Source organism: Miniopterus schreibersii (genome assembly GCF_964146895.1).
Source record: "Miniopterus schreibersii genome assembly, chromosome: 1".
Taxonomy (NCBI): domain Eukaryota; kingdom Metazoa; phylum Chordata; class Mammalia; order Chiroptera; family Miniopteridae; genus Miniopterus; species Miniopterus schreibersii.
Genome location: NC_138101.1, coordinates 180,690,221 through 180,711,203, shown reverse-complemented (window position 1 = coordinate 180,711,203; position 20,983 = coordinate 180,690,221). Strand labels below are relative to the sequence as shown.

General features: G+C 46.5%; 1 protein-coding gene across 3 annotated transcripts in view; it reads left to right on the top strand.

Annotated features, from left to right (window-relative positions):
• The window catches only part of DPF3 (double PHD fingers 3), a 245,479-nt gene that overhangs the window by 163,449 nt on the left and 61,047 nt on the right, over positions 1-20,983 (top strand). For all 3 annotated transcript variants that reach the window (XR_013999029.1, XR_013999030.1, XM_081140395.1), the window contains exon 7: positions 10,296-10,433. Coding sequence is in view for 1 of the 3 variants with exons in the window: in XM_081140395.1 (XP_080996521.1) it covers positions 10,296-10,433 (138 nt within the window). In the remaining 2 variants the exon portion in view is untranslated. The remainder of the gene's footprint in view (positions 1-10,295; positions 10,434-20,983) is intronic.

Here is a 20,983-nt window from a genome sequence, read left to right as displayed (position 1 = left end):
CAGATGACTATTGCAGTCTTATTAAAAATTTTTTGAGGGCATTAAGGCTCCACATTCTCTAAGACTCATGTGCTTTTAGCTTCAAGCTGCAGTGGAAAAGCCAATAACTGCGGCCTTCAGGCTGGCTGCCCTTGTCACTGAAGGGAAGCTGGGCTCATCACTCAGTTGTCACAGCTATTATCTTGCAGTTCCTTGCATGGGGTGTGGGGGTTGGGGTGGGAAAGGCTCTGTGCCCCAGAAACTTGATTTGTGGAGCAGGGCCTGTGGCATGGGATTGATCCCTGGAGATTGAGTGCATTTGTTATAGCAAAGCTGGGTCTGTTTAAATATTTAAATGCCATCATATCATGGACACAGGTTGCAGAGTAATCCCAGCAGGGCTGGCCAGAGGCAGGGCTGGAGAGAGGCTGAAGTTTCTCTTTGATATTCTCTTTTCTCTTTTTCCTTTGCTCCCACTGCCTGCCTTCCCCCTCCCACTGGCCACACCCCTCTAGCATTCTCAGGAATCTTGCCCATTGGCCACCAAACCCAGGTTTCCTCTTCTGGGCTGTAGCGCACACCCTTGAATTATTGTCTCATCCAGTGAGAACCTTGTTCTCAGCACAAGCTGTTACTTGATGCAGACTTTGTGACAAATAATTCCTGTTAAGATGTGGGTGACCAAGAACAGGGTCATGTGTAGATATTAACATTTGTAGAGGTTCTTTAAATTGAAAATTTTTTTATAGAAATAGTGTATGTTTATTGCAGAAAAATCAGAAATTACAGATAAGCAGAAAGGGAAAAATAAAAATCATCCATAATCTTACTCCTCAGAGATGACTTATATTTTGTTTTGTTGTATACTATTTTAGGATTCTCTGTCTTTGTCTACACACACACATGCACGCGCACAAAATATATGATCATATTTAAATCTCTCCCCGCCCCATTCAAATACATGAAGAACATCTTCCCATGTCAATAAAGATTTTTAAAACATATGTTTTTATTGATTTCAGAGAGAGGAAGGGAGAGGGAAAGAGATAGAAACATCAATGAGAGAGAAACATCAATCAGCCTGCAAGCCCCCTATTGGGGATCAAGCCCAAAACCCGGGCATTGTGCCCTGATTGGGAATCGAACCAGCAACCTCCTAGTGCCTGAGACAATGCTCAACCAACTGAGCCACACCAGCTGGGCAATAAAGATATTTTTATGATGACATTTTAGTGCTCTAAAGTACTGAGTGCCACAGTTTGCTCACTGTTCCACTTGTGGGTGTTTAGATAGTTTAAAATTTGTTCACTATTAAAAATAATATTGCAGCTATATCTTTGTATAATGCTTTTATTATTTCCTAGAAACAGAATTGTGAGGTCAAAGAGCCTGGTGGCACAGCCTTTGATTTCTCTCATTTGAAGTCATGGTGGAGATAGAGGGAAGCAGGTACAAGGTCATTGCCACCCAGGTTAAAGAGACCTGGGGAAGAAGAATGACACTGGCTTTGGAGCAAGAAGGCTGAGGTCAAATTGTGGTTCTTCTGCTTGTTATCTGGGATTTTAAAGAAAATCACCTGGGCTGGGAGCCTATGTTTCCTCAGCTGTGGAGTGGGGAAGATGCATGTGGCATGTGCTTCATGAATGTTTCTTCCGTCTTTTCCTTTTCCTCGGTCTCTAATATAGTTGGAAAGATAAGGCTGGTATTACACAAGGAGGTAACTCATTGCCAGGCAGTATTTCATTGAGTGGACAGTGAGCACTGAAGGGATTCAGGGAGGGAGTGGGCAGGGGGAGTGGGCTGGTGTGTTAGAAGGTGCTTCCCAAGGATGCCAGGCAGGTCCTTGGGGAGTGACGAAACTGACATATGAGTCTGTGGAAACAATGGCAGGACATCCAGGCAGAAATGTTTAACAGATATTAATGGACGTTTGTATCCCCAAAGAAAGTGAGGAACTTCTACCATTGTCATAGGTGGATGAGGGAGGAAGGGTCATTGAGACACACTAGAGAGCTTGGGACCCACAAATAAAGCCACTTCTGTACCTGAGGCAGCATATATATGTCAGATGCTCACACAGAGATCCTGAGGGAGAGCATGCTGGCCAGAGTCCCAAGTGTTTGGGGGCTGCCACACCTTATGGCAACTGGCTTGATTTTTTTACCTTTCTCTGTTTACCTTCCCCCCAAATGTTGACAGTTATATTTATTATTTAAATTGTTTTTATTGTAGGATTAAAACAGAATTATATTTTACCTTTTGAGCTAACTAAAGACATGCTAACGTAGAACTCACTAGAATAAGGAATCAGAGACACTGTCCCTGCAAGCGATGATGGTCAGAAGATGGTTCTTGAGTCAAAAGCCTGGATTTGAATCTTTGCTCTGTCAGTTCCTGGCCATGACCTTGGGCAAATCACAAAATCTCTCTGAGCCTTGGTTTCTTTTTCTGTCAAGTGTGGACAATAAGATTAGCCATAGAGGGTTTTCAAGAGGGCTAAATGAGACTGCATGTAAAAGCAGCTCACTGGCTTGTTCATAGACACAATGAGTAAGAATTTATTTTCTTTGTACTAAGTTAAGAAAGGGTACTTATTTTCTACTTAAGTTGGGCCCCGGTTCTGTTCTGTGTACTGGCTGTTGGAATTGTCAGGGACCAGGGAAGCAATCTGATAAACTTAAATGAATGATCAATAATTAGGCACTCTGGTAAGCACTTTACAAGAGTAGATTAATTTAATTCGCACAACATTCAGATGAGGTACGAACTATTATTATCCCCAATTTACAGACAAGAAAACTGAGGTTGAAGAAGTTAAGTCATACAGCCTATTACCTGACCCAGGAAGGCTGACCCCAGAGTCTCTTACTGCTTCCCAGCAGGGCAGGAAATAGTCCCACTAACACATTTAATGCTATGGTTTTGGGAGTTTCTGCATTTCTCTGCCTGGGATTCAGAATCAGGTTATATAGCATTTTTTTTTTTTTTTTTTAAATCAAGTTTATCAAAGGGCTTGTTTAGAAGCCAGTGTCGATAAGCTTGTTCTTGCAGTGTGACAAAATTAGTACTGGGGTTCTCCATTAAAAAAATTTTTTTTGTTATTTAATCCTCACCTGAGGATATTTTTTCCGTTGCTTTTCAGAGAGAGTAGAAGGGACAGAGAGAGAGAGGGAAGAAAAAAAAAAATCCACGTGAGAGAGACACATTGATTGGTTGCCTCCCACACACATAACCAAGGTCCATGTCCTCGGCTGGAATCGAACCTGGGACCCTTCAGTCCTCAGGCCAACACCCTCACCACTGAGCCAAACTGGCCAGGGCAGGTTATATAGTATTTTGAAATGAAAGGCTTGTTGCTTATCTCTGTTCTTGCAGTTTTTGATTTGTTTTGTTTTTTTAAACCGGAGTCACATTCACATACAGTAAATTCCTAAAATAAGCAGAATGCTTTCCCTTGATGGAGTCACAGGGCTTCTGGATCCCTGGCATTTCATATGTCCTGGCTCTGCAAAGCCAGCGTCAGAGGAATGTGGCTTTGAAAAATAAGATGTTACACCCCACCCTTACTCTAACCCCCTGTGTTTCTGTCTAGAAGAATTCAGTGTAAAATAAGCATCAGGTGTCTTGGAAGAAGAAACGAAGCCATGGGAAGGCAGCTGTGGACCTGGCTTGGTGGGTGGGGGAAGAGTGTAGGCAGCACCTGAGTGGATCCTATGGATGGGAGCCCACACTGTTTTTCTGTCACAATTGAGGGAATAATTGCTGTAGGAGGCACAAAGGCCTCAGAGGACCCAGAGAAACAGAGTTGTGAAATGCTAGAATGGAAGACTTAGAGATCATCTGATCCAATTGCCATGTTTTACAGATATGGAAACCAAGGCCAAGAAAGTGTAGGATTTTTTCAAGGGTGTTAGAGCCAGGGCCAGACCCCAGGTCTGCTGAGGGCTGCCCATGCTGCTGGCCTCTGGGCTTGAGAGGGTGGGGGATGGGAAGCCCACCTGGACTTGCCCATGAGGAATTTCTTGGTGCCTAAACGCTGTAGGAACTGGACCAATCTTGATGCCACCACTTTTAAATCTCAAACTTGGTAGAGCCATCATTTACTCTTGAGAAAAGCCGAGGCATTTAAAAGTCATAGGGATTAACACCACCCTGAGCTCATGTCTGAGCTGGTGGCTTTTTGTAGTATCCCCTGGGTTTTGTCTCAAGCTGAGTCATGGCAGGGCTTTTCTCACTTGGGGCTCCCCCCCTACTTGGGTGATTGGTGGTAGGCAATCCTCCATCCCCTAAATGGTTCTGCAGAGGGAAGACAGAGGGCCGTCTGGCAGGTTTGGGGAGCCCCAGATGTCTATGAACCAGTCTGGTAGGGTATGATTCTCCTGTCAAAATGGCCCTTCATATCTGTGTCAGCCCCAGAAGGACAAAGGGTTCCACTGGGAAAGGCTGAAAGGAAGATAATTTGATGACGGAATGATTGTGGAGGTGTGGGCAAGATAAAGGTACTGACAAGGGAGGGAGTGTGCCTTCCCCATCCTGAGTCCCAAGGAGCAGGAAGGACATGTGGCTCCCAGGGAGAGCTAGAGCTATGGAGGGGGCCATAGCCCTTGCACCAGCATGCTGCCCAAGCAGGGATGGGCAGGACACAAGTCCTCAACTAACTTCTCTTCGCCCTCCGTTCCCCTGCTGGTGCCTCCTGCTGGCCAAACTCCATCAGAAGCTGAGGGCAAGAGGCTGTTTGTAGAGACCAACTGCAGGCATGGGGTGGGGGTGGGGGTGGCAAATAGAGAATGACTAGCGCCGCATCTTTCAGTCACATGCTTCAAAGTCACACCGATCTGAGTTCAAATTCTGGCTCTGCCATTTAGCGAGTTGCTTCAGCTCCCTCATTCTCAGTGTCCTTGTCTGTAAAAGGGGATGGTAATCCTTACCTTGGAACCTGTTGTGAGATTCAGTGTAAGAATGTGTTGCCTGCCTGATGGTCTGTAAACATGGTGCTTTGGAGGCTCGGGCAGGTAGCGGGCATTGCTGGCTGTTTTACTGATGAAGTTGGGCTGCAGAGAGAGGGAAGTGACCTCCTTGGGGTTGTATGTAAGTGTCACAGGGTAGAGCTGGAAATGAGATGCGGCCCTGTGACTCCCAAGGCCCAGGCTTTGTCTCTCGGACGCTCATCCCGTAATTGCTTTCAGTCGCTGCTTTCAGTCTCTCGGAAACCACTGGCTCGGATACCCACTGCGTGCTCCAAGTTGGGCTGATGAAAATGTGCCAGAGTCATTAAGTTATCAGTGGGGAAGGCGGCCGCTTCCCCCGGCAGGAAGGATTCTGCTGTCTGCTGCAGCCGGCTTTGTTCACACAAACTGCCCCTGATTCTCCCTCCTCCTTCCTCCCTCCTCCTTCCCCCTCCCTCTCCCCCCCTTCTCCCAGACAAGGAGTGAGTGGGGTTGTGTTGGAGTGGGGGGTGTGCTGTAAATATTCTGGGGAACGCTGAAGGTATTCATAACTCCAGACGGGAAGTCCTGCCTGGAGAATCCAGCTCTGGATTGGGAGGTGGGCATGCACTATTTCTGCAGCCTGACAGATGGATCCGCTCGAGGGGAAGGAGAGAGAGGAAGGCAAGCTGGACCTTCCTTACTGTCACAGCCGGTCCTCTCCATGTGCTTCGTGCCAGGAACACAAAATCCAGGGGCATGCTTGCCAAGGTGAAAAGAAGGGCCTTAGATTGTGCACAGGCAGGGTTGACTGGTCCCCAGGGTGATGGCTTCAGAGGTGCATGACGCAAAGGAGCTTGCCCTGGGGAAGGAGACTGGGGTGGAAGGATGGGGGTGCAGTCCTGTCTGAATGTTTCAGCAGTCTTGGGGCTCGGTCTGATTCTGCATGACAGATAATTCCAGAGTGAGATTGCTGACATGATAAAAGGAGAGCAGATGGTTCTAATACTTTATTTTCAGAATGTATCTTTCCCTATTCTTTTTTTCTTGCAACTACATCACCCCAGACTTCAGAGGAGAAAGTACTAGGTTCCCCCCTCCCCTGTTGGGTTTATTTCCTTTGCTGATCTACTTTGATGGCAGTGCTGATAACAGCTGACAATGGCTGAGACTTCCTGTGGGCCAGGCACTGTTTAAATGTGTTCTCACATAACCCTCCCATTGGTGAGGTAGGTGTGTTGTCATCATCATCCCTGTTTTCCAGAGAGGATGCTGAAGCACAGAGAGGTTTAACAACTCGCCTGAGATCACGCAGTTAGCAGCAGAGCCGGGGTTGGAATCCAGGCAGTCCAGATCTAGCCTGCCTACTTACCCACTATAGATCCTATCTCTCTGAAGGCTGGGCCGACCCCAGAGTAGGGCAAGAACAGCTGATGGCACTGAAATGACCGCTGCTGTGCGGCTAACCACTCTGGCCAGATTTCCAAGGTTACCTCTGAGGGGAATTGTACTCATGACTCAGGAACTGATTGGGTCCTGCGTTCACTGTGGCAGCAATTATGCTATCAAGCTGGCTGTTTGGAATAACTTAGTCCCATATCTCCACCCCTAGCCCCAGCAGGTTCCTGGGACCAGCTACCTAATTTGCGGGGCCTAGTGCAAAGTGAAAACGAGAGGGAGGCCCTTTGTTCAGTAAGTATTAAGAATCTCAAGATAGTAACAGCAAAGCATTAAACCAAATGTGGGGCCCTTCTGACTCCAGGACCCTGTCTGAATGCACAGGTCACATGTCCATGAAGCTGGTCCATAAGTGTTGAGAGTGGTAGGTAGATAGGATGAAATACAGAAGGTGAAACTGCTGATTTTCCTTCTCTTCCAAGCTAGTCCAATCAGGATTTCCAAGGAATTTCTTCTCATCTAAATGGAGCAGTCTGATCTGGATACAGTTCAACCATAATAAATCTTAGAAATCTCGTCCCTAGGATGAAGTCATTTGAAGGACTGGGACTTGGGTCAGCAGCTTCCTTTTGGGGTCAGGCATCTTGCTTATTATCTCTAATTCCTCCTAACCCTGCCTTTCACCCCCCCCCCACTCCCCCCTTTTCCCTTTAACCCATGAGTCTGCTCAGGAAACTACTCTGTTAAAGGACAGTCCTCCCTCAGCCTCCCTGATCCACCTACCAATCTCATTCTTTCCCCCGTCCACAGCCATGCTGGAAGGAACAATCTGTTGGGCCTGTCACTACTTCCTTATTTCCAGGAGCACCCTAGTCTCACTGTCTTCTGCGAGGTTGCAGATTCCCTTCTCACTAAGGTGACCAAATTGCTAAATCCAGTGGTCTCTTCTCAAATCCCATTTTTCTTGACCTTTAGGCATCTGGTATTGTTCTGGCTCTGCCTGTGTGCCTGAGTCTGCTCATCTGTGGATGGGGTGAGGGTTGCTGTGTGAGTAAATGTAGTTGAAGCCCTAGAACAGGCCTGGCACATGGTACTCACTCAATAGTTAGCAGTGGCCAGGGCTGGTGGTATAGTTACTGTCATCTGGGAACCCGACTCCTTTATGTTGCTGACTGCTGTACGAGTCTCTCTTAACTAACTTTTAAAAAATAGGTTTTTCCTTTTCCACCCAACTCTTAAGATACCAATGTTTTCTGAAATCTATCCTGTGTTCACACCTTTCATCTCTTTCTCCATAATCTCTCCAAATCCATAACTTGTATCACCACCTCGCCAACTCCAAAATCCAAAAGTCTTTCCCAAGCTCCAGGTATGCAAGCCAGCCCCAGTCTAAACTCATGCTCTTCCTTCATCCTAGAGTATTTGTAGGAATAAAACAATCTGATAGATAACTAGGCCAAATGACGATTGAGATCCTGAAATTCTGTGGTTAAGGAAGACAATGGTAATTGACATAACAAAATGGCACAAATTAAATGCTGTGGAGTTTATAGTGGGGCGATCTGTAGAGGCAGCTGAGGCCTCATGTAAATATTGATATTATCATTCTTATTTTTAATAAACATTTATCCCTTACCAATAGTATACTTGGTGATGAAATGGATTTATGTCTAATGACCCCTTAATTTGATGTTCATTGACCTCATATAATTTAAAAGGTTAAATAGAAAAAGCCACAAGCAGGCCCAGAGTGTGCCTCTGGGGCCTCTTTAGGTTCCACTTCCTGAGCCAAATGGAATTGAGATGTGTGGGACCATTTAATTTTTTTTTTGCAATATTTACAGCAGGGAGAGTGAGAGGGAGATAATGTAAGTAGCCAATTGTAGGACTTGAATTTATAGTCACTAGGTCACCAGCTTGAATCTCAGACTCTCACCTTATTAAGAAAGCCAAACCAATTGCCAGGTTCTGTAGCATGAGTCAAGGGTCAAAGTCCCTTAAGAGGGTTCGGCACTAATGGCAGACCAAGCTGAAGCCTCTCACCCCTCACTATCATTTATCGAGCATCTTTTATGTGGTGGGTGCTAAGTGAGATAGCTTATAAATATTATTTCTAATCCCTTTAACCATCCTTCAAGGTAAATAGTACTGTCATCATTTTCAGATCAGAAAGAAGGCACAGAGAGATTATCTGTCTTGTCTAATTTCACAGAGCAAAACTCCCCAATTCATTTTAGGAAGTCAACATAACCATAGATGCAAAAGGCAGTATTAGCTAATAGAATGCACTCTGACCAAATGGAGTGCATTCTTGGAATCAAGAATGCTTCAGTAATAGGAAACATTAGGAAATCAACATAATTCACTATCAACAAACTAAAGAGTCATATATTAGTAGATGTTGAAAGGGCAGCCAATATAATTCTATAATAAAACTCTAAAACAGGAATAAGAGGAACTACTTAAATTTGATAAAGACTAAAGATTAGCCACATATTTTATTCTAATAAATGAAACACTAAATTCAACATCATTAAAATAGGAAAATCTTGCTTTTGCTCTTTTTAAGTATCGTGTTGGTGATTCTTACAAACTAAGCTAAGAAGATAAAATAGTTTATATAAATACAAGAAAGAAGAGATAACATCTGTTTTTTTGCCAGTGGTTGTAATACCTAAAAAACCTAAGAGAAACTAGTAAGAAAAGAAACCCTACCAGAAATAAAAAGGAATTGGATAAGGTGGCTGGAAACAGCTCTTCTCTATACTATGGAAGTCACATAGCCGGTCAACTTGGGCACCTGGAACTAGGACTGAACCCAGGTCTGATGATGATGTCTGTACTCTTTTTACCTTATGAAATATTTACACTCACTGCCATAACCCAGTCATGTGAAAAGAGTCTCTTAAAGGTTGGAATCTCACATGTTCCAGTAGATCAGGTGGGGGTTGCTCTGCTGGGGAAAGGTGGGGACATGATGCAAGGGTTGGCATAGGATTTTTACTAGAAGACCCTTGAGGCTTCTGCTGTCAGCAGTGTCATCCATCTAGGGGCTGAGATATTGTTGGGGGAGGTTGGGGGTGGTAATCTGGCCTTAAGCTATTTAGCCAGACTTCTCATGTACTGAGCATTTAGACAATAGACTGCCCCCTTTCTTCTTGGCCATATTTATGTTGCTTATTGCCCTTGTCCCAGTGTCCATTTGAGAGGTGGTGCTTGCAGGGGCACCGTTTTAGAGATGTTGGGTATCAGGCTTCTGGGGTATCAAGGGCATAAGCTCTTGGTTGCCACATCTACCAAAGATACCTTGCCTTCATGGTCTCCATGGTGGAAGTGGAACATGTTTCTCTGGCAAAATCACTGAGTGATACATCAAAAATATGATCTGTATCAAGCTTTTCTATGTCATACAGAGTCAGCCACGGGATGGTGGATGAAGTACTGCGTGGGAACCCAGAAGACTTGGGTTCTAGTGATTCTGCCACAACTAGCTGTATGTTCCCAGGCAAATCACTTAGCCTTGCTGGGCCTCACTTGCCTCATCTGTGCCATGGGGTGTTGGACTGGATAGACTCCCAGTCCAAACTTCAAAGTTAAAATAATCATCACCATTACCATGTCCCGGCACTGTTCTAATGCTTTGCATAGAGATTACCTCATCACCAACAAACCCATGAGCTAAGTACTATTATTCCATTTTTCCTCTGAAAAAACTGAGGCACAGAGAGGGCAAGTGACTTGTCTAGGGTCTTACAGCTAGGAAATGATGGAGCTCTGACACAACTTCCATCTTCTACTTCTGTGTTTTTTCTTTGCATGGGCCTATGTTGTTAGAGTGGTTCTGTCCAGGAGGTAAGGGATTGGGGATGGTAAAACTTTAAAGGAAACCCAGCTCTGGATGGGTGGATGGGAGTCACCACCTGGGAGAATGATGGCAGTGGCGCCACACCACAGGTTGCTGACATTTGTGTTTTTCCTTTCTTTTCTCTCTAGTCTGTGGCAAACGCTACAAGAACCGGCCAGGACTCAGCTACCACTACGCTCACACTCACCTGGCCAGTGAGGAGGGAGACGAAGCCCAAGACCAGGAGACCCGGTCCCCACCCAACCACAGAAATGAGAACCACAGACGTGAGTTTCCAGTTATTGCGTTGGGACAGTTGTGAAGTGGATGGGTAGGGCTGTGGAGCATTTCTTCTATCACCTGTGGCATCTTCTGGTAGTGACCGTTGATTGGTCCCAATGTCCTGTGGTGAGTTGGCCCTTTAAACCCAGTCTCAGGTCCCCCTGTGGGTCAGCTGAGTCCCAGTTTAGAGTGAGCTGGGTAGGGGTGGCACAGCAGGCTCCGCTCTCAGAGGACGGAAGGTGAGTGTTAAAGCAGAAGGGAAACATCCTTACCTGGCTGTTGTCAAATCCCAGACCTGCTCCTCTTTTCCTCAGCTCCAGACTATCCATTCACAGCTGCTGACATGAGTTGGGCACATCCCTTGGGTGTGTAAATTCATACAGATATTCCAGATATCTCCTTAGCCACCAAGAGATGTAGAATATTCTTGATTTATTGTCTTGGCTGTTATCGGGGTTACAATTTTGGTACAAGACTATCCTGCCCTAGAAATACTGCCCTGGAGTGTCCATGCTCTTTGCCTGACCTCTCAACCAGCAAATGTGATTTGGGTGCACTTGATATTTGGGATGTTGAGCTCAAAAACCCAAAATGATCCCTAAGATTTGTTTTTTTCATTTCTATTCTTTTTTTCTTTCCTCAACTTTCAGTTATGAATTAGAGAGTCTAAAAGGGCTTAGCATTTGCCTTTTGACTTCCCTCTATAACATTCCTTATGGTTTCTGGGGCTATAGTAATCTCAAAATAGGATGGGATAATGGAATCTTCAGGACTTACTTCAATATGTGGGCATTCTAAGATCATTAGGTAAACAATAATTGTGGACATGCCATGTGTTTTCTATTATTTATTTATTTATTTATTTTTAATTGATTTCAGAGAGAGGGAGAGGGATAGAAACATCAATGATGAGAGAGTCGTTGATTGGCTGCCTCCTGCACGCCCCCTACTGGGGATCAAGCCTGCAACCTGGGCATGTGCCCTTACCTGGATTGAACCATGATTTCCTGGATCATAAGTCAATGCTCATTTTCTATTTTTTTTTCCATAAGATTTACTGATAGGTGGTCTTAAAGTGAATAATTCAGTGTAATTAAAGGGATCAGACCTTTAAAAATATTCAGACTCTTGGATTTGAGGGTGACTCTTCTACATACATATCAATCATTTAATTTTGGTGGGCTGCCTTCACCAAATATTTGAAATAATTAACACAAACCTTGGCCATGACCTTCCTTTGGATTAGTGTGGTTTCCACCTAACCCCCACCCCACTTTTCCCTGTCACACTGCCTTCTGTATCAGTATGCTCAGGCTGCCATAACAAAATACAACAGAGCAGGTGGTGTAAAGGACACAGGTTTATTTTCTTAGCACCTGGAGGCTGGAAGTCCCAGATCAGTGTGCCAGCAGGGTTGGGTTTTCTGGGGCTTCCTTCCTTGGCTTGCGGATGGCTGCCTTCTGGTTGCTTCTTCATGTGGCCATCCCTCTGTGCACATGCACCCTGCTGTCTCTTTGAGTGCCCAAGTTTCCTGTGCTTATAAAGACACCGGTCAGGTTGGATCAGAGCCCTCCTAACACTTCATTTGTACTTTCTGCTTTAATCACCTCTTTACTATAACCACATTGTGAGGTACTGGCTTCAATGTGTGAATTTGTGGGGGACACTTTCTTTCATTCTTACTCACTTTCAGGGTTCAAGCCTTTTGTGTGACAGAGCCTTGTTTTCTTGCCTACTGTTGTCCTACGGAGACAACTTGGAAAGCAGGGTAGGAGGGTCTGACAGAGCTCTGCCCACCTTTCCTTCCCAGCAGCTGAGCAGCTACAACTCTGAGGTTTCTGTCTTCTCTCTGGGGCAGGGTTTCCTTGGTCCAGCCACCCTTGTCTTTCAGAAAGGAAAATATTTCTATTTCCCTGTCTCTCCTCTTGCTCCATCTCTGATCTGAGTGGCCGAAGTATAGCCAGGGTATAGGGTGCGGCAGAGGCATCCAGTGTCCATAGAAGCCACCCTTTCCCCATTCCCCAATTTCTCTGTCGTCTTCTATCAGGAGGAGGCTGAGAGTGACCTCCTTTGATTTGGGTTGCTGTCTGGAAAGTATTTATTGGCCATGGCTGCTCTCTCTAAAGTATTTATTAGGGTGGTATTATTTCTCACTCCTCCCTTGCTGCCTTAGCTCCTTGACATCTCTTCTCAAATGTCAGGTCTTTTGTTCCTGTGTCTAGGCGCTCTTCTCACACTATAGGGCTGAGAATGCTTCTCTTTTGTCTGTGTCTCTTTTGTGTGTGCCCAGTGTTGGCAACAGCAGAGGAAGGTTCCTTGTGGCCCCTCAGGTATCCTGCAAGCCCTGAGTGGGTCGACACCGTCTCTGCTAGCTCTTCCTGCTGTCCCCTCTGGCAGGCTGGTGACTTCAGAGATGGGCCCTTGCATAGTTCTCTCTGTCCCCCAGGATTTCCTCACACACTCTCAGGGGTCAGTGCCTTCTGCCTCCTCATACCCTCACCTTGAGGCCAGATGGCTTTGCTTGGCAAGGAAGCTGTCTTTCTTCTTTGATGGAGACACCTTCCTAATAAATCTCATCCCGATGCTTGTCCTCTCTCTCTGGTTTGTTCGTGAGCACACTTGCCCCAGCCCCTCTCCACCCCTCCTCTCCGTCTCACCTTGCTGATGAGAAAGTGGGTTCTTCAAAAGGATCACCTGACTACCCAAGGGTGTTACACTGCATAGAAATGAATAACTCTACCTGTACTCCTCTGGGGCCTCCTCACACAAGGAAGGTTCCAGAACCCTGACAAATACCTTTTTAATGATATCGCCTCTCAGTGCCCCCTTTGTGATGAACCTCAGTTTTGCTACTGTGGAGGGCACAGCAGAGAGGCCTCCAGTGCCCATAGGGGCCATCCTTTCCTCCTTCCCCAATTTCTCTGGATGAATCTGAGAGATGGCAGCTTTTCCCAGATTCTCTGCACTACACAGGCCACCCATCTGCTTGCTGCTCCGAATGTGTGCTCGGTTTCCCCCCTCATTCCCCTGGTGAGCAGCCCCCAACCGTTTTCCTGGGAGCACTAATTGCCAGCATCATTAGTACCCAGTCATTAGCTGCTCCCACTGGTTGTGGTGGGGGTGGCTCCCATCCGTCCTGCCCCTAAATGCCACCGGGGCTATGTGGTGAATCGAATGTGACAGCTCTGCAGCATCCTAAGGTCTCAGCTTTGTGATCCTCCCTTCGCAGGGCTTGTGGTGTGGGGGAGGGAGGCAGGGAGCTTAATCCTCGAGGCTAATCTGCTGTTCCCTCAGGAAGGGGGCTGCTCTCTGGTTGCCAGTGGGGTGGGAATGCTGACTTTTCCCTCTTTAGCAGAGCTGCAGCCTGACCCAAGCTGCTGGTGAGCACAGGCCTATTGGAGAAACAGCCCTACAGACTCAGGAGTTTTTAGGGCCATGGGCAGTTGCGTTTGCACCACCTGCAGCAAGGAGACCTTTTGACTTTGGTCCTCCTGCTGTATTTCCCCCAACTGTGTCTCCAGCGAGGCCCATTGCTCATCCCTGTGCTGCTGCTGCTTAAAGGGCAGAGTGGAGTGCTGGAGCTGGCATTGACCTTCCCCTAGCCCTGAGCTGCCAGCTCAGCAGTTGACTGCCATTCCTCCCGTCCACCTGCCCCCTGCCAGCTGATGTTCTCTGGCCTTTGTTCCTGTCCTAGTCCCTCATTATCTCCTGAGCATACGCTTCTCATCCTCCTGTAGGCTTGTCCCCTTTCCTTTGTGCCCTTGCCTTTCTGTCTCAGCTACATGCACCCCAGAGCTGCTTGGAGCTCAGACACCCCCCCTTGGGAGCTAGTACTTTTCTAATGGGGTCTTCCCTACCTGAGCTGCTGCCCTTCCCTCTCTGGATTCTTCTTCCTTCCTCCATTTCTTTTACCACCTTCATCTACTTTCTATAAGTGAAATCATTGTGTGTGTGTGTGTGTGTGTGTGTGTGTGTGTGTGTGTGTGTGTAAAAGGAGGGAGTGCTTGGGCAGGTTAGGATTCTGAGAAGCATTCTGTTGTGACTCTTTAAATGCCACTTTGGTGAGCAGCCCCAGTGGGGCCAGGGTAGCAGAAAGCGCTAGATTAGAGGTCAAAACTCCTTTGACACAGGCTCACAGGGTCAAAACTCTTCTTGAGTTTCTTTTTACCTTCTCTGTACAGCAGGAATCTGTTATAGATGATGTTTTTAAGGTATTTTGAAGGTGGGGTGGGAATGGGCATTTATGAGGTCCTGAACCTGGATGGAAAAGCTATATAAATAAATTCAGTCTAATCCATTCATCCATCCATCCATCCATCCGTCTGTTCATCCATCCATCAGTTTAGTAACGATGCACTGAGTGCTGCCTTGTTTTCTTTCCTTGAGCAGCTCACAGGGTATGTGGAAGGTGGTCGAGGAGCAAAGGCTCTAGGGCACAGTACACTTTCTACTCCACAGGGCAGTTGTGCTCTCAGGGTAGCAGCAGCATCACCTGGGAACTTATGAAAATGCAGATTCTTGGCTCCAGCAGACCTCCTGAAACAGACTCTGAGGGTGGGGACCAGCAACCTGTGTTTCAAGAAAACCTCCAGGACATTCTGGTGCCACTAGAGCCTGAGAACCACTGCCTTAGAGGAGGTAACTGGATATACAAAGACAGGGAGGTATGACATAGCTGGCACATCAGACAATTGTAGCATTTGGGTCTGAGCATTGGAAGAATGGTGGAACATAGGCAAGGCCATAGCTGGAAGTGTCTTTCTGTGTGTAGTAGCTATCCTGTAGGAAATGAAGAGCCACAGTAGCCATTACTAGATGACAAGAACAGATTTATAAGAAAATCTTTTTGGTGTAGAATTGTTAAGTGATCTCTCTCTTATTTCATAGGATAAATAAGTATAAAGTGCTTTCTAGAGCATACTTGGAGCTCCTAACAGGAAAATGTTTTTTAAAATATGAGTCTATAAAATTTATTTCAAGCCTATCTTCATGGAATGGAAGTTGGGTTGCCCTAGGTCGTGGGAGGTCTTAGTCTTCTATGTAATGGGGGTGTGCTGGGCACATAGGCTTTGTCTGTCAGACAAGCAAAGGCCCCATCCTCAGGCACCTTTAGAGGGCATGTGGAACTGAAAGAGGAGAGCGGGTTGATTAAGGGCAATGTCGGCTGATTAGATAATCTGAAAATTAGCCTGATAATGGGCAAATTATCCTAAAGAAGCATATGATGTCATTGCCACACTCATAGGAAAGATCTCACAGATGTTGTCTTCCAGCTTCTCTGTCCTCTACTGTATGGCTCAGGACAACACATACGGCTTGAAGAGAGAGTGAAAATTACCTTTGACACAAGCTTAGGAATTTTGGACCATGATGAAAGGTGTCTGAAAAGCCATAAATAAAGCTTACACAGACCACCATTTACCCAACTTCCATGCATGAAATTCAGGCTTTGTTACAGGGGAGAGAAGGAAAATTCAGACGCGGGACTCCTTATGGAAAAGTGAGCTGCTTCTCACTTCCTGAAGAGCAAGTTTGGAAACTAACAACAGGTGTTCTTTAGATAATTATTTAAGTAGTTTACAGATAGCAAAGCAAAGAAGAACCTGAGGGGTTGCTCTGGCCTTGAAAGTAGACTTGGAGTTAATTTCCCAGTCCTGTGGATCATCCACACTCCTGACCTAGAGGCTGAGACAATGGCAGTGAATTGACCAGACCAGGGTGGGTATCGTGACCGCCACTCTCGGTCAGTTCCTTACACGTCTCTGCTTTTTCATTGCCTCATCCATAAAGTGGAGAGAATAACCAAACTGGACCTCATGGGGTTGCTGTGAGTCTTCTGTGAGTTGATGCGGGTGTTTGGCACCATGCCTGCACTTTATGAGTGCTGATATCCCATCTCCGTGCCATTTGGACCAACAGAGCATGTCTGTGACCACAGATGGCTGATCTGAATCAGGGCCTGTCTGCAACTGTGCAATACTGGGATGCTAACTGCCTATGGGGGTCTCATTGGCATCAGGCATAAATATCAGAGCCTGACCTGGCCCTGGCACATCCTTTGCTAAATTTTAGATATGGGACACCAACCTTTCTATACAGGCTAAACGTGTGCATTTATTGAGAACTTACTGTGCATGTGCCCCCATGTGGGGCTTTGTGTAATTATGCCTCCAAAAAGGCATAACGTGGTCTCAGCCTTAGGAGAACTTCTGGTTTAATTGGGAAATAAGATGGATGCTTGAAACCTAGTGAGGGGAAGCTGTGGAGCAGAATCTAGCCAAGTGTGGCATCCCTGTATTTACCATTCTATTTCCCCAGGATCAGGCACCCTCCTTCCACCTGCCTTTCTGTGGGCCTCTTATTTCTCTTACATTTTTGGCCTAATTACCTAGAATGCTCAGGATTGAAGAGTTCCATGTCCCGAGAAACGATGATGACAGTACTTGCTGATATTCGTTGAATTTGTCAGACACTGAGCTAAGAGTGCCACATTTATCTCATTCGTTCCTCACAACAAATAAGGTAGGTGCTGTATCCCCTAGAAGACACACCAAGGTACTCAGAGACTGAACAATGTGCCTGTGCATGAATGTGAATTCTCTAGTCATGTGTCACTTCTTTTTCTGCCTTATCAGAGATAAAATTATTTTGCATCTAGGAGAGGAAAGAGGCAAAGAAATGGTGGAACACCTACTAGGCACCAGGCAATTGACATGTATCATCTCATGTAATGTTACAAGTCCATGAGGCACATGTTATTGCTCTCATTTTATGGAGTAGAAAACTGAGGGTCAGAAAGGTTGAGTAATTTGTTTCAAGTCACACAGTTAGCAAGCTGGGAAGCTGAAATATGAGTGTGTATTCAGGTATGTCAACACACTGGAACCCCAGATGATGAATCCCAGTTTCAGCTTGGGTTCTTTGTCATGGTCCTACAGATTGCTCTTAATTTTCACTTATAGGCCAATTGACAAATGCTTCATATTGCATAGTAACTTTTCAAGAGAAATGAATGTTTTAATGGTCACAATCTTAGTTAGCTTGAGCTTCCATGACAACATACCATAGACAGGGTGGCTTAAACAACAGAACTTTATTTCTCACAGTTTGGGTCACTGGAAGTCCCAGATAAAGGTGCTGGCAGGGTTGGTTGTTGAGAACTCTCCTCTTGGGTTGGAGCTGGCTGTTTTCTTGTGTCCTCCAAGGCCTTTCCTGGATACATGTGGGTGGAGAGAGAGAAGCAAGCTCTCTGGTGTCTCTTTTTATGAGGGCACTAAATCCCCCCATGACGACTCTCTGTTCTTCCTGGACTTGTAAGTCTGTTTCTTTCCCCAGGTAGGGGAAGTTTTCTGTCGTTATTTTTTCAAATACGTTTTCAATTTCTTGGGGTCTTTCTTCCCCTTCTGGCACCCCAATAATACAAATGTTGGGGCTCTTGAAGTTGTCCCAGAGGCTCCTTCATATTTCTGTATTCTTTTTTCTATCTTCATATTTCTGTATTCTTTTTTCTTTTTGCTCTTCTGGTTGGGTGTTTTTTGTTTCTTCATGTTCCAAATTGCTGATTTCATTCTCAGCATCCTCTACTCTACTGTTGATTCCCTGTAAATTATTCTTCATTTCAGTTCCTGTAGCCTTCATTTCAAATTGATACTTTATTATGTTATCTATTTTCTCAGTTATTTCCCTAATAGTCTGCTTAAACATCCTTATAAACAAAATTCTGAACTCTGTATCTGTTAGCTTGCTTGGATCTATTTCATTTCGTTCCTCTTCTAGAGATTTCTTCTGTTCTTTCCTTTGTGACATGTTTCTTTGCCTCCATATTTTGGCTGCTTCCAGGTGTTTGTTTCTATGTATTAGGTAGAGCTGCTATGTCTCCTGGAATTTGTAGAGTGGCTTTGTGTAGTAGGTATTCTGTAGGGTCCAGTGGCTCAGCCTCCCAGTCACCTGAGCTGGGCCTTCTAGGTGCTCCCCTGTGTGGGCTGTGTGCACTGTCCTGTTGTAGTTCAGCCTTGGTTGCTGCTGGTGTCCCTGGGAGGAATTGACCCCCCCGGTCAGTTGGCTGTGAGGATCAGCTGAAACTACAGCCCAAGAGCTGCTGTGCTGGAGACACCCCTATGGAGCAGGATTTACTTCAGTGGAGCTTTGGTGTTCACCAAGTGCGCCCCTTGAGTGTGTCACTCATGGATGTGGTAGGGTTGTAATCCAGTGTGGTCAAGTCTGACTACCAGGTGCACTGTCTCTGGGGTCTCACAGGAGGTGCAAAGTCAGCCTGTGCCAGTGCCTTGCCCTGGGCCACCCAGCATGAGCTACACAGCAAACTGTAGTTGGCTGCTACTTGTGCTGGGATTGGAGGTGCCCAGGAGAGGCCAAGCTATGAACCAGTGCAGGATGCCACTAGTTCCAGGCCTGGGGCCACTTATCAAGCCGTCTGGGGCACGCTGCTGCTTGTTTGAGAGATTTTAGCAAAGTCCTAAGCACGAGGCTCGAGAGGCCACTTGCACAGAAAAGCCCCTGGAAATGGCCCGGATGAGCTGCAGGTGGGGAGGGGTGGGGCCTCTGGGAATCATGGGGTGGGGCCAAAGGTGTGAGTCAGGTGCTGCCGATTCAAATAGGGCGCCTGCCTGCCGGCTGTGTGTGGGGGGGCTCCCTTAAGGAGGAGTGGCCTCTGCCAGCTCTTCTGCCTGGGAGGAGGCTGCCCCTCCAGCTCTCACCCGGATTTCAAACAGGTTCTTCGCCAAGTGTCCCAGGTTCCTTTCGGGCTGCTGCCCGGCTCTGCGCTCAGAGGGAGTGAGTCCGAGTGAGTCCGTGTGCGGGCCCTTTAAGAGGAGCTGCTGGGACTCCCGCAGCCTCCGTGACCCTCAGCGACAGTCCCCACTCGTTTCATAGTCGGAAGTTGTGGGGACCTCTCTTCCCGGCCCTGGCGCCCTGGGCTGGGGCCCTCATGTGGGGCTGGGACCCCTCACTCCTCTGGGAAGCCTCCCTCTGGGGAGGTGTCCCTCCTGGGTTTAATCCACAGCAGTGGGTGTGGGCCCGTGGCCACGTCTCCACACGATTCAGTCCCCATCCGCCTGCGTCTCCCCCCTCTTACTGGGTCGGTGCTTCTTCAGCTCCCTGGTTGTGGAGCTTCTGTGCAGCCAGATTTCAGGAGGCTCTGAGTGATGGTGGTTCTGTATTTTAGTTGTAATTTTGATGTGGTTGTGGGAGGCGGCTGGTATAGCTGTTACCTATGCCGCCATCTTGTTTCTCCTCCCCAAAGTGGTCTTTTTAAAGTATAAAATAGATTATGCCCTGCCCTGTTCTCATACTTGATCACACTTGAATACAAGCTCTTCACCTTGAAGGCCTGCATTTTTGCTTCTTAAAGTGTGGTCAGAAGCATCTGGGACCTAAGTGACTGCCTTGTCCCAGGCCATTCCCAGTTTTAGACTGAAAATCTTGTGTCCTGGAAACCCCTCAGTGCCACCCAAATCCAGACAGTTGACTACCATGCAGGGGAGCTTGTAAAAAATGTGGAATCTAGGGCCCTACCCCAGACATTTGAATCATGATCTGAATTTTAATGAGATCTCTGAAATTTGAGAAGTCCTGGCCTCCAAGTCCTGCCAGCCACTCTGATTTGACTTCCCTCAGGTGTGTGGTTGCGTGTGCTCAGGGTAGGGCAGTATCAAGTGGGCCAGCTAAGAGCCATACTGTGTTCAGAGCCAAGATAGCCACTTACTAGCATGTGACCAGAGACAAACTATTTAGCTTCCTTGTGCCTCAAGTACTACCTATGTAAAACAGAACATTAATGTATCTGCCTCAAAAGGCTATGTGATGATTAAATATTCATTCATATAAAGCATAGCATGAACAGAAAATGCATGTGATGCAATGTGTATGTCTCACATGTTGCATTGGAGCCCTGGTTCTCAAGCTTGAGCACATCAACATCCCTTGGAGGGTTTGTTAAAATAGACTGCTAGATCCCACCCCAGAATTTTGGATTCAGTAGGTCTGGAGTGGGACCCGAGAATTTGCATTTTTAATAAGTTCCCAGGTAGACCACTGCCTTTGAGAAATCCAGTTCTTGAAGACTGGTGTTCAGTCTATTTCCTTTTTCTTTTGGATGCACCGAGTTAGGTAACTGGCCAGGAATCAGGCTACACTGTGAAATCTCATGGCTAGACTTGGTTTTCATTATTTCCTAAGGTTCCATTCTGCCTGGGGCAACGTCTCCATGCTTCCTGGCTTGCTTTCTGGGTGCGTCCCCCATCTGTGCCCTCAGCCCTGGCCTGGGCTTTCCCTCAGCTCTGGTGCCTTGGTTCTGTCCTAATCTTCAGGTCTGAAGCGTGGGGCTCATCCTTTTCCTTTCCCTAGTGCTGTTTTTCAGTCTGAAGGACACTGAAAATGCTGGCCCACTGTGGACCAGTGGGGTTGACATACCTGAGTCCCAGAGAAGTGGTGGTGAGGAGGGGTGGAGAGGGGCTAGGTGGGCACGGCAGGAAGGGGCTTACTGAATTCTAATAGCACAATAATATCCTGACAACTTAAATGGATAAAGCTTATCTGG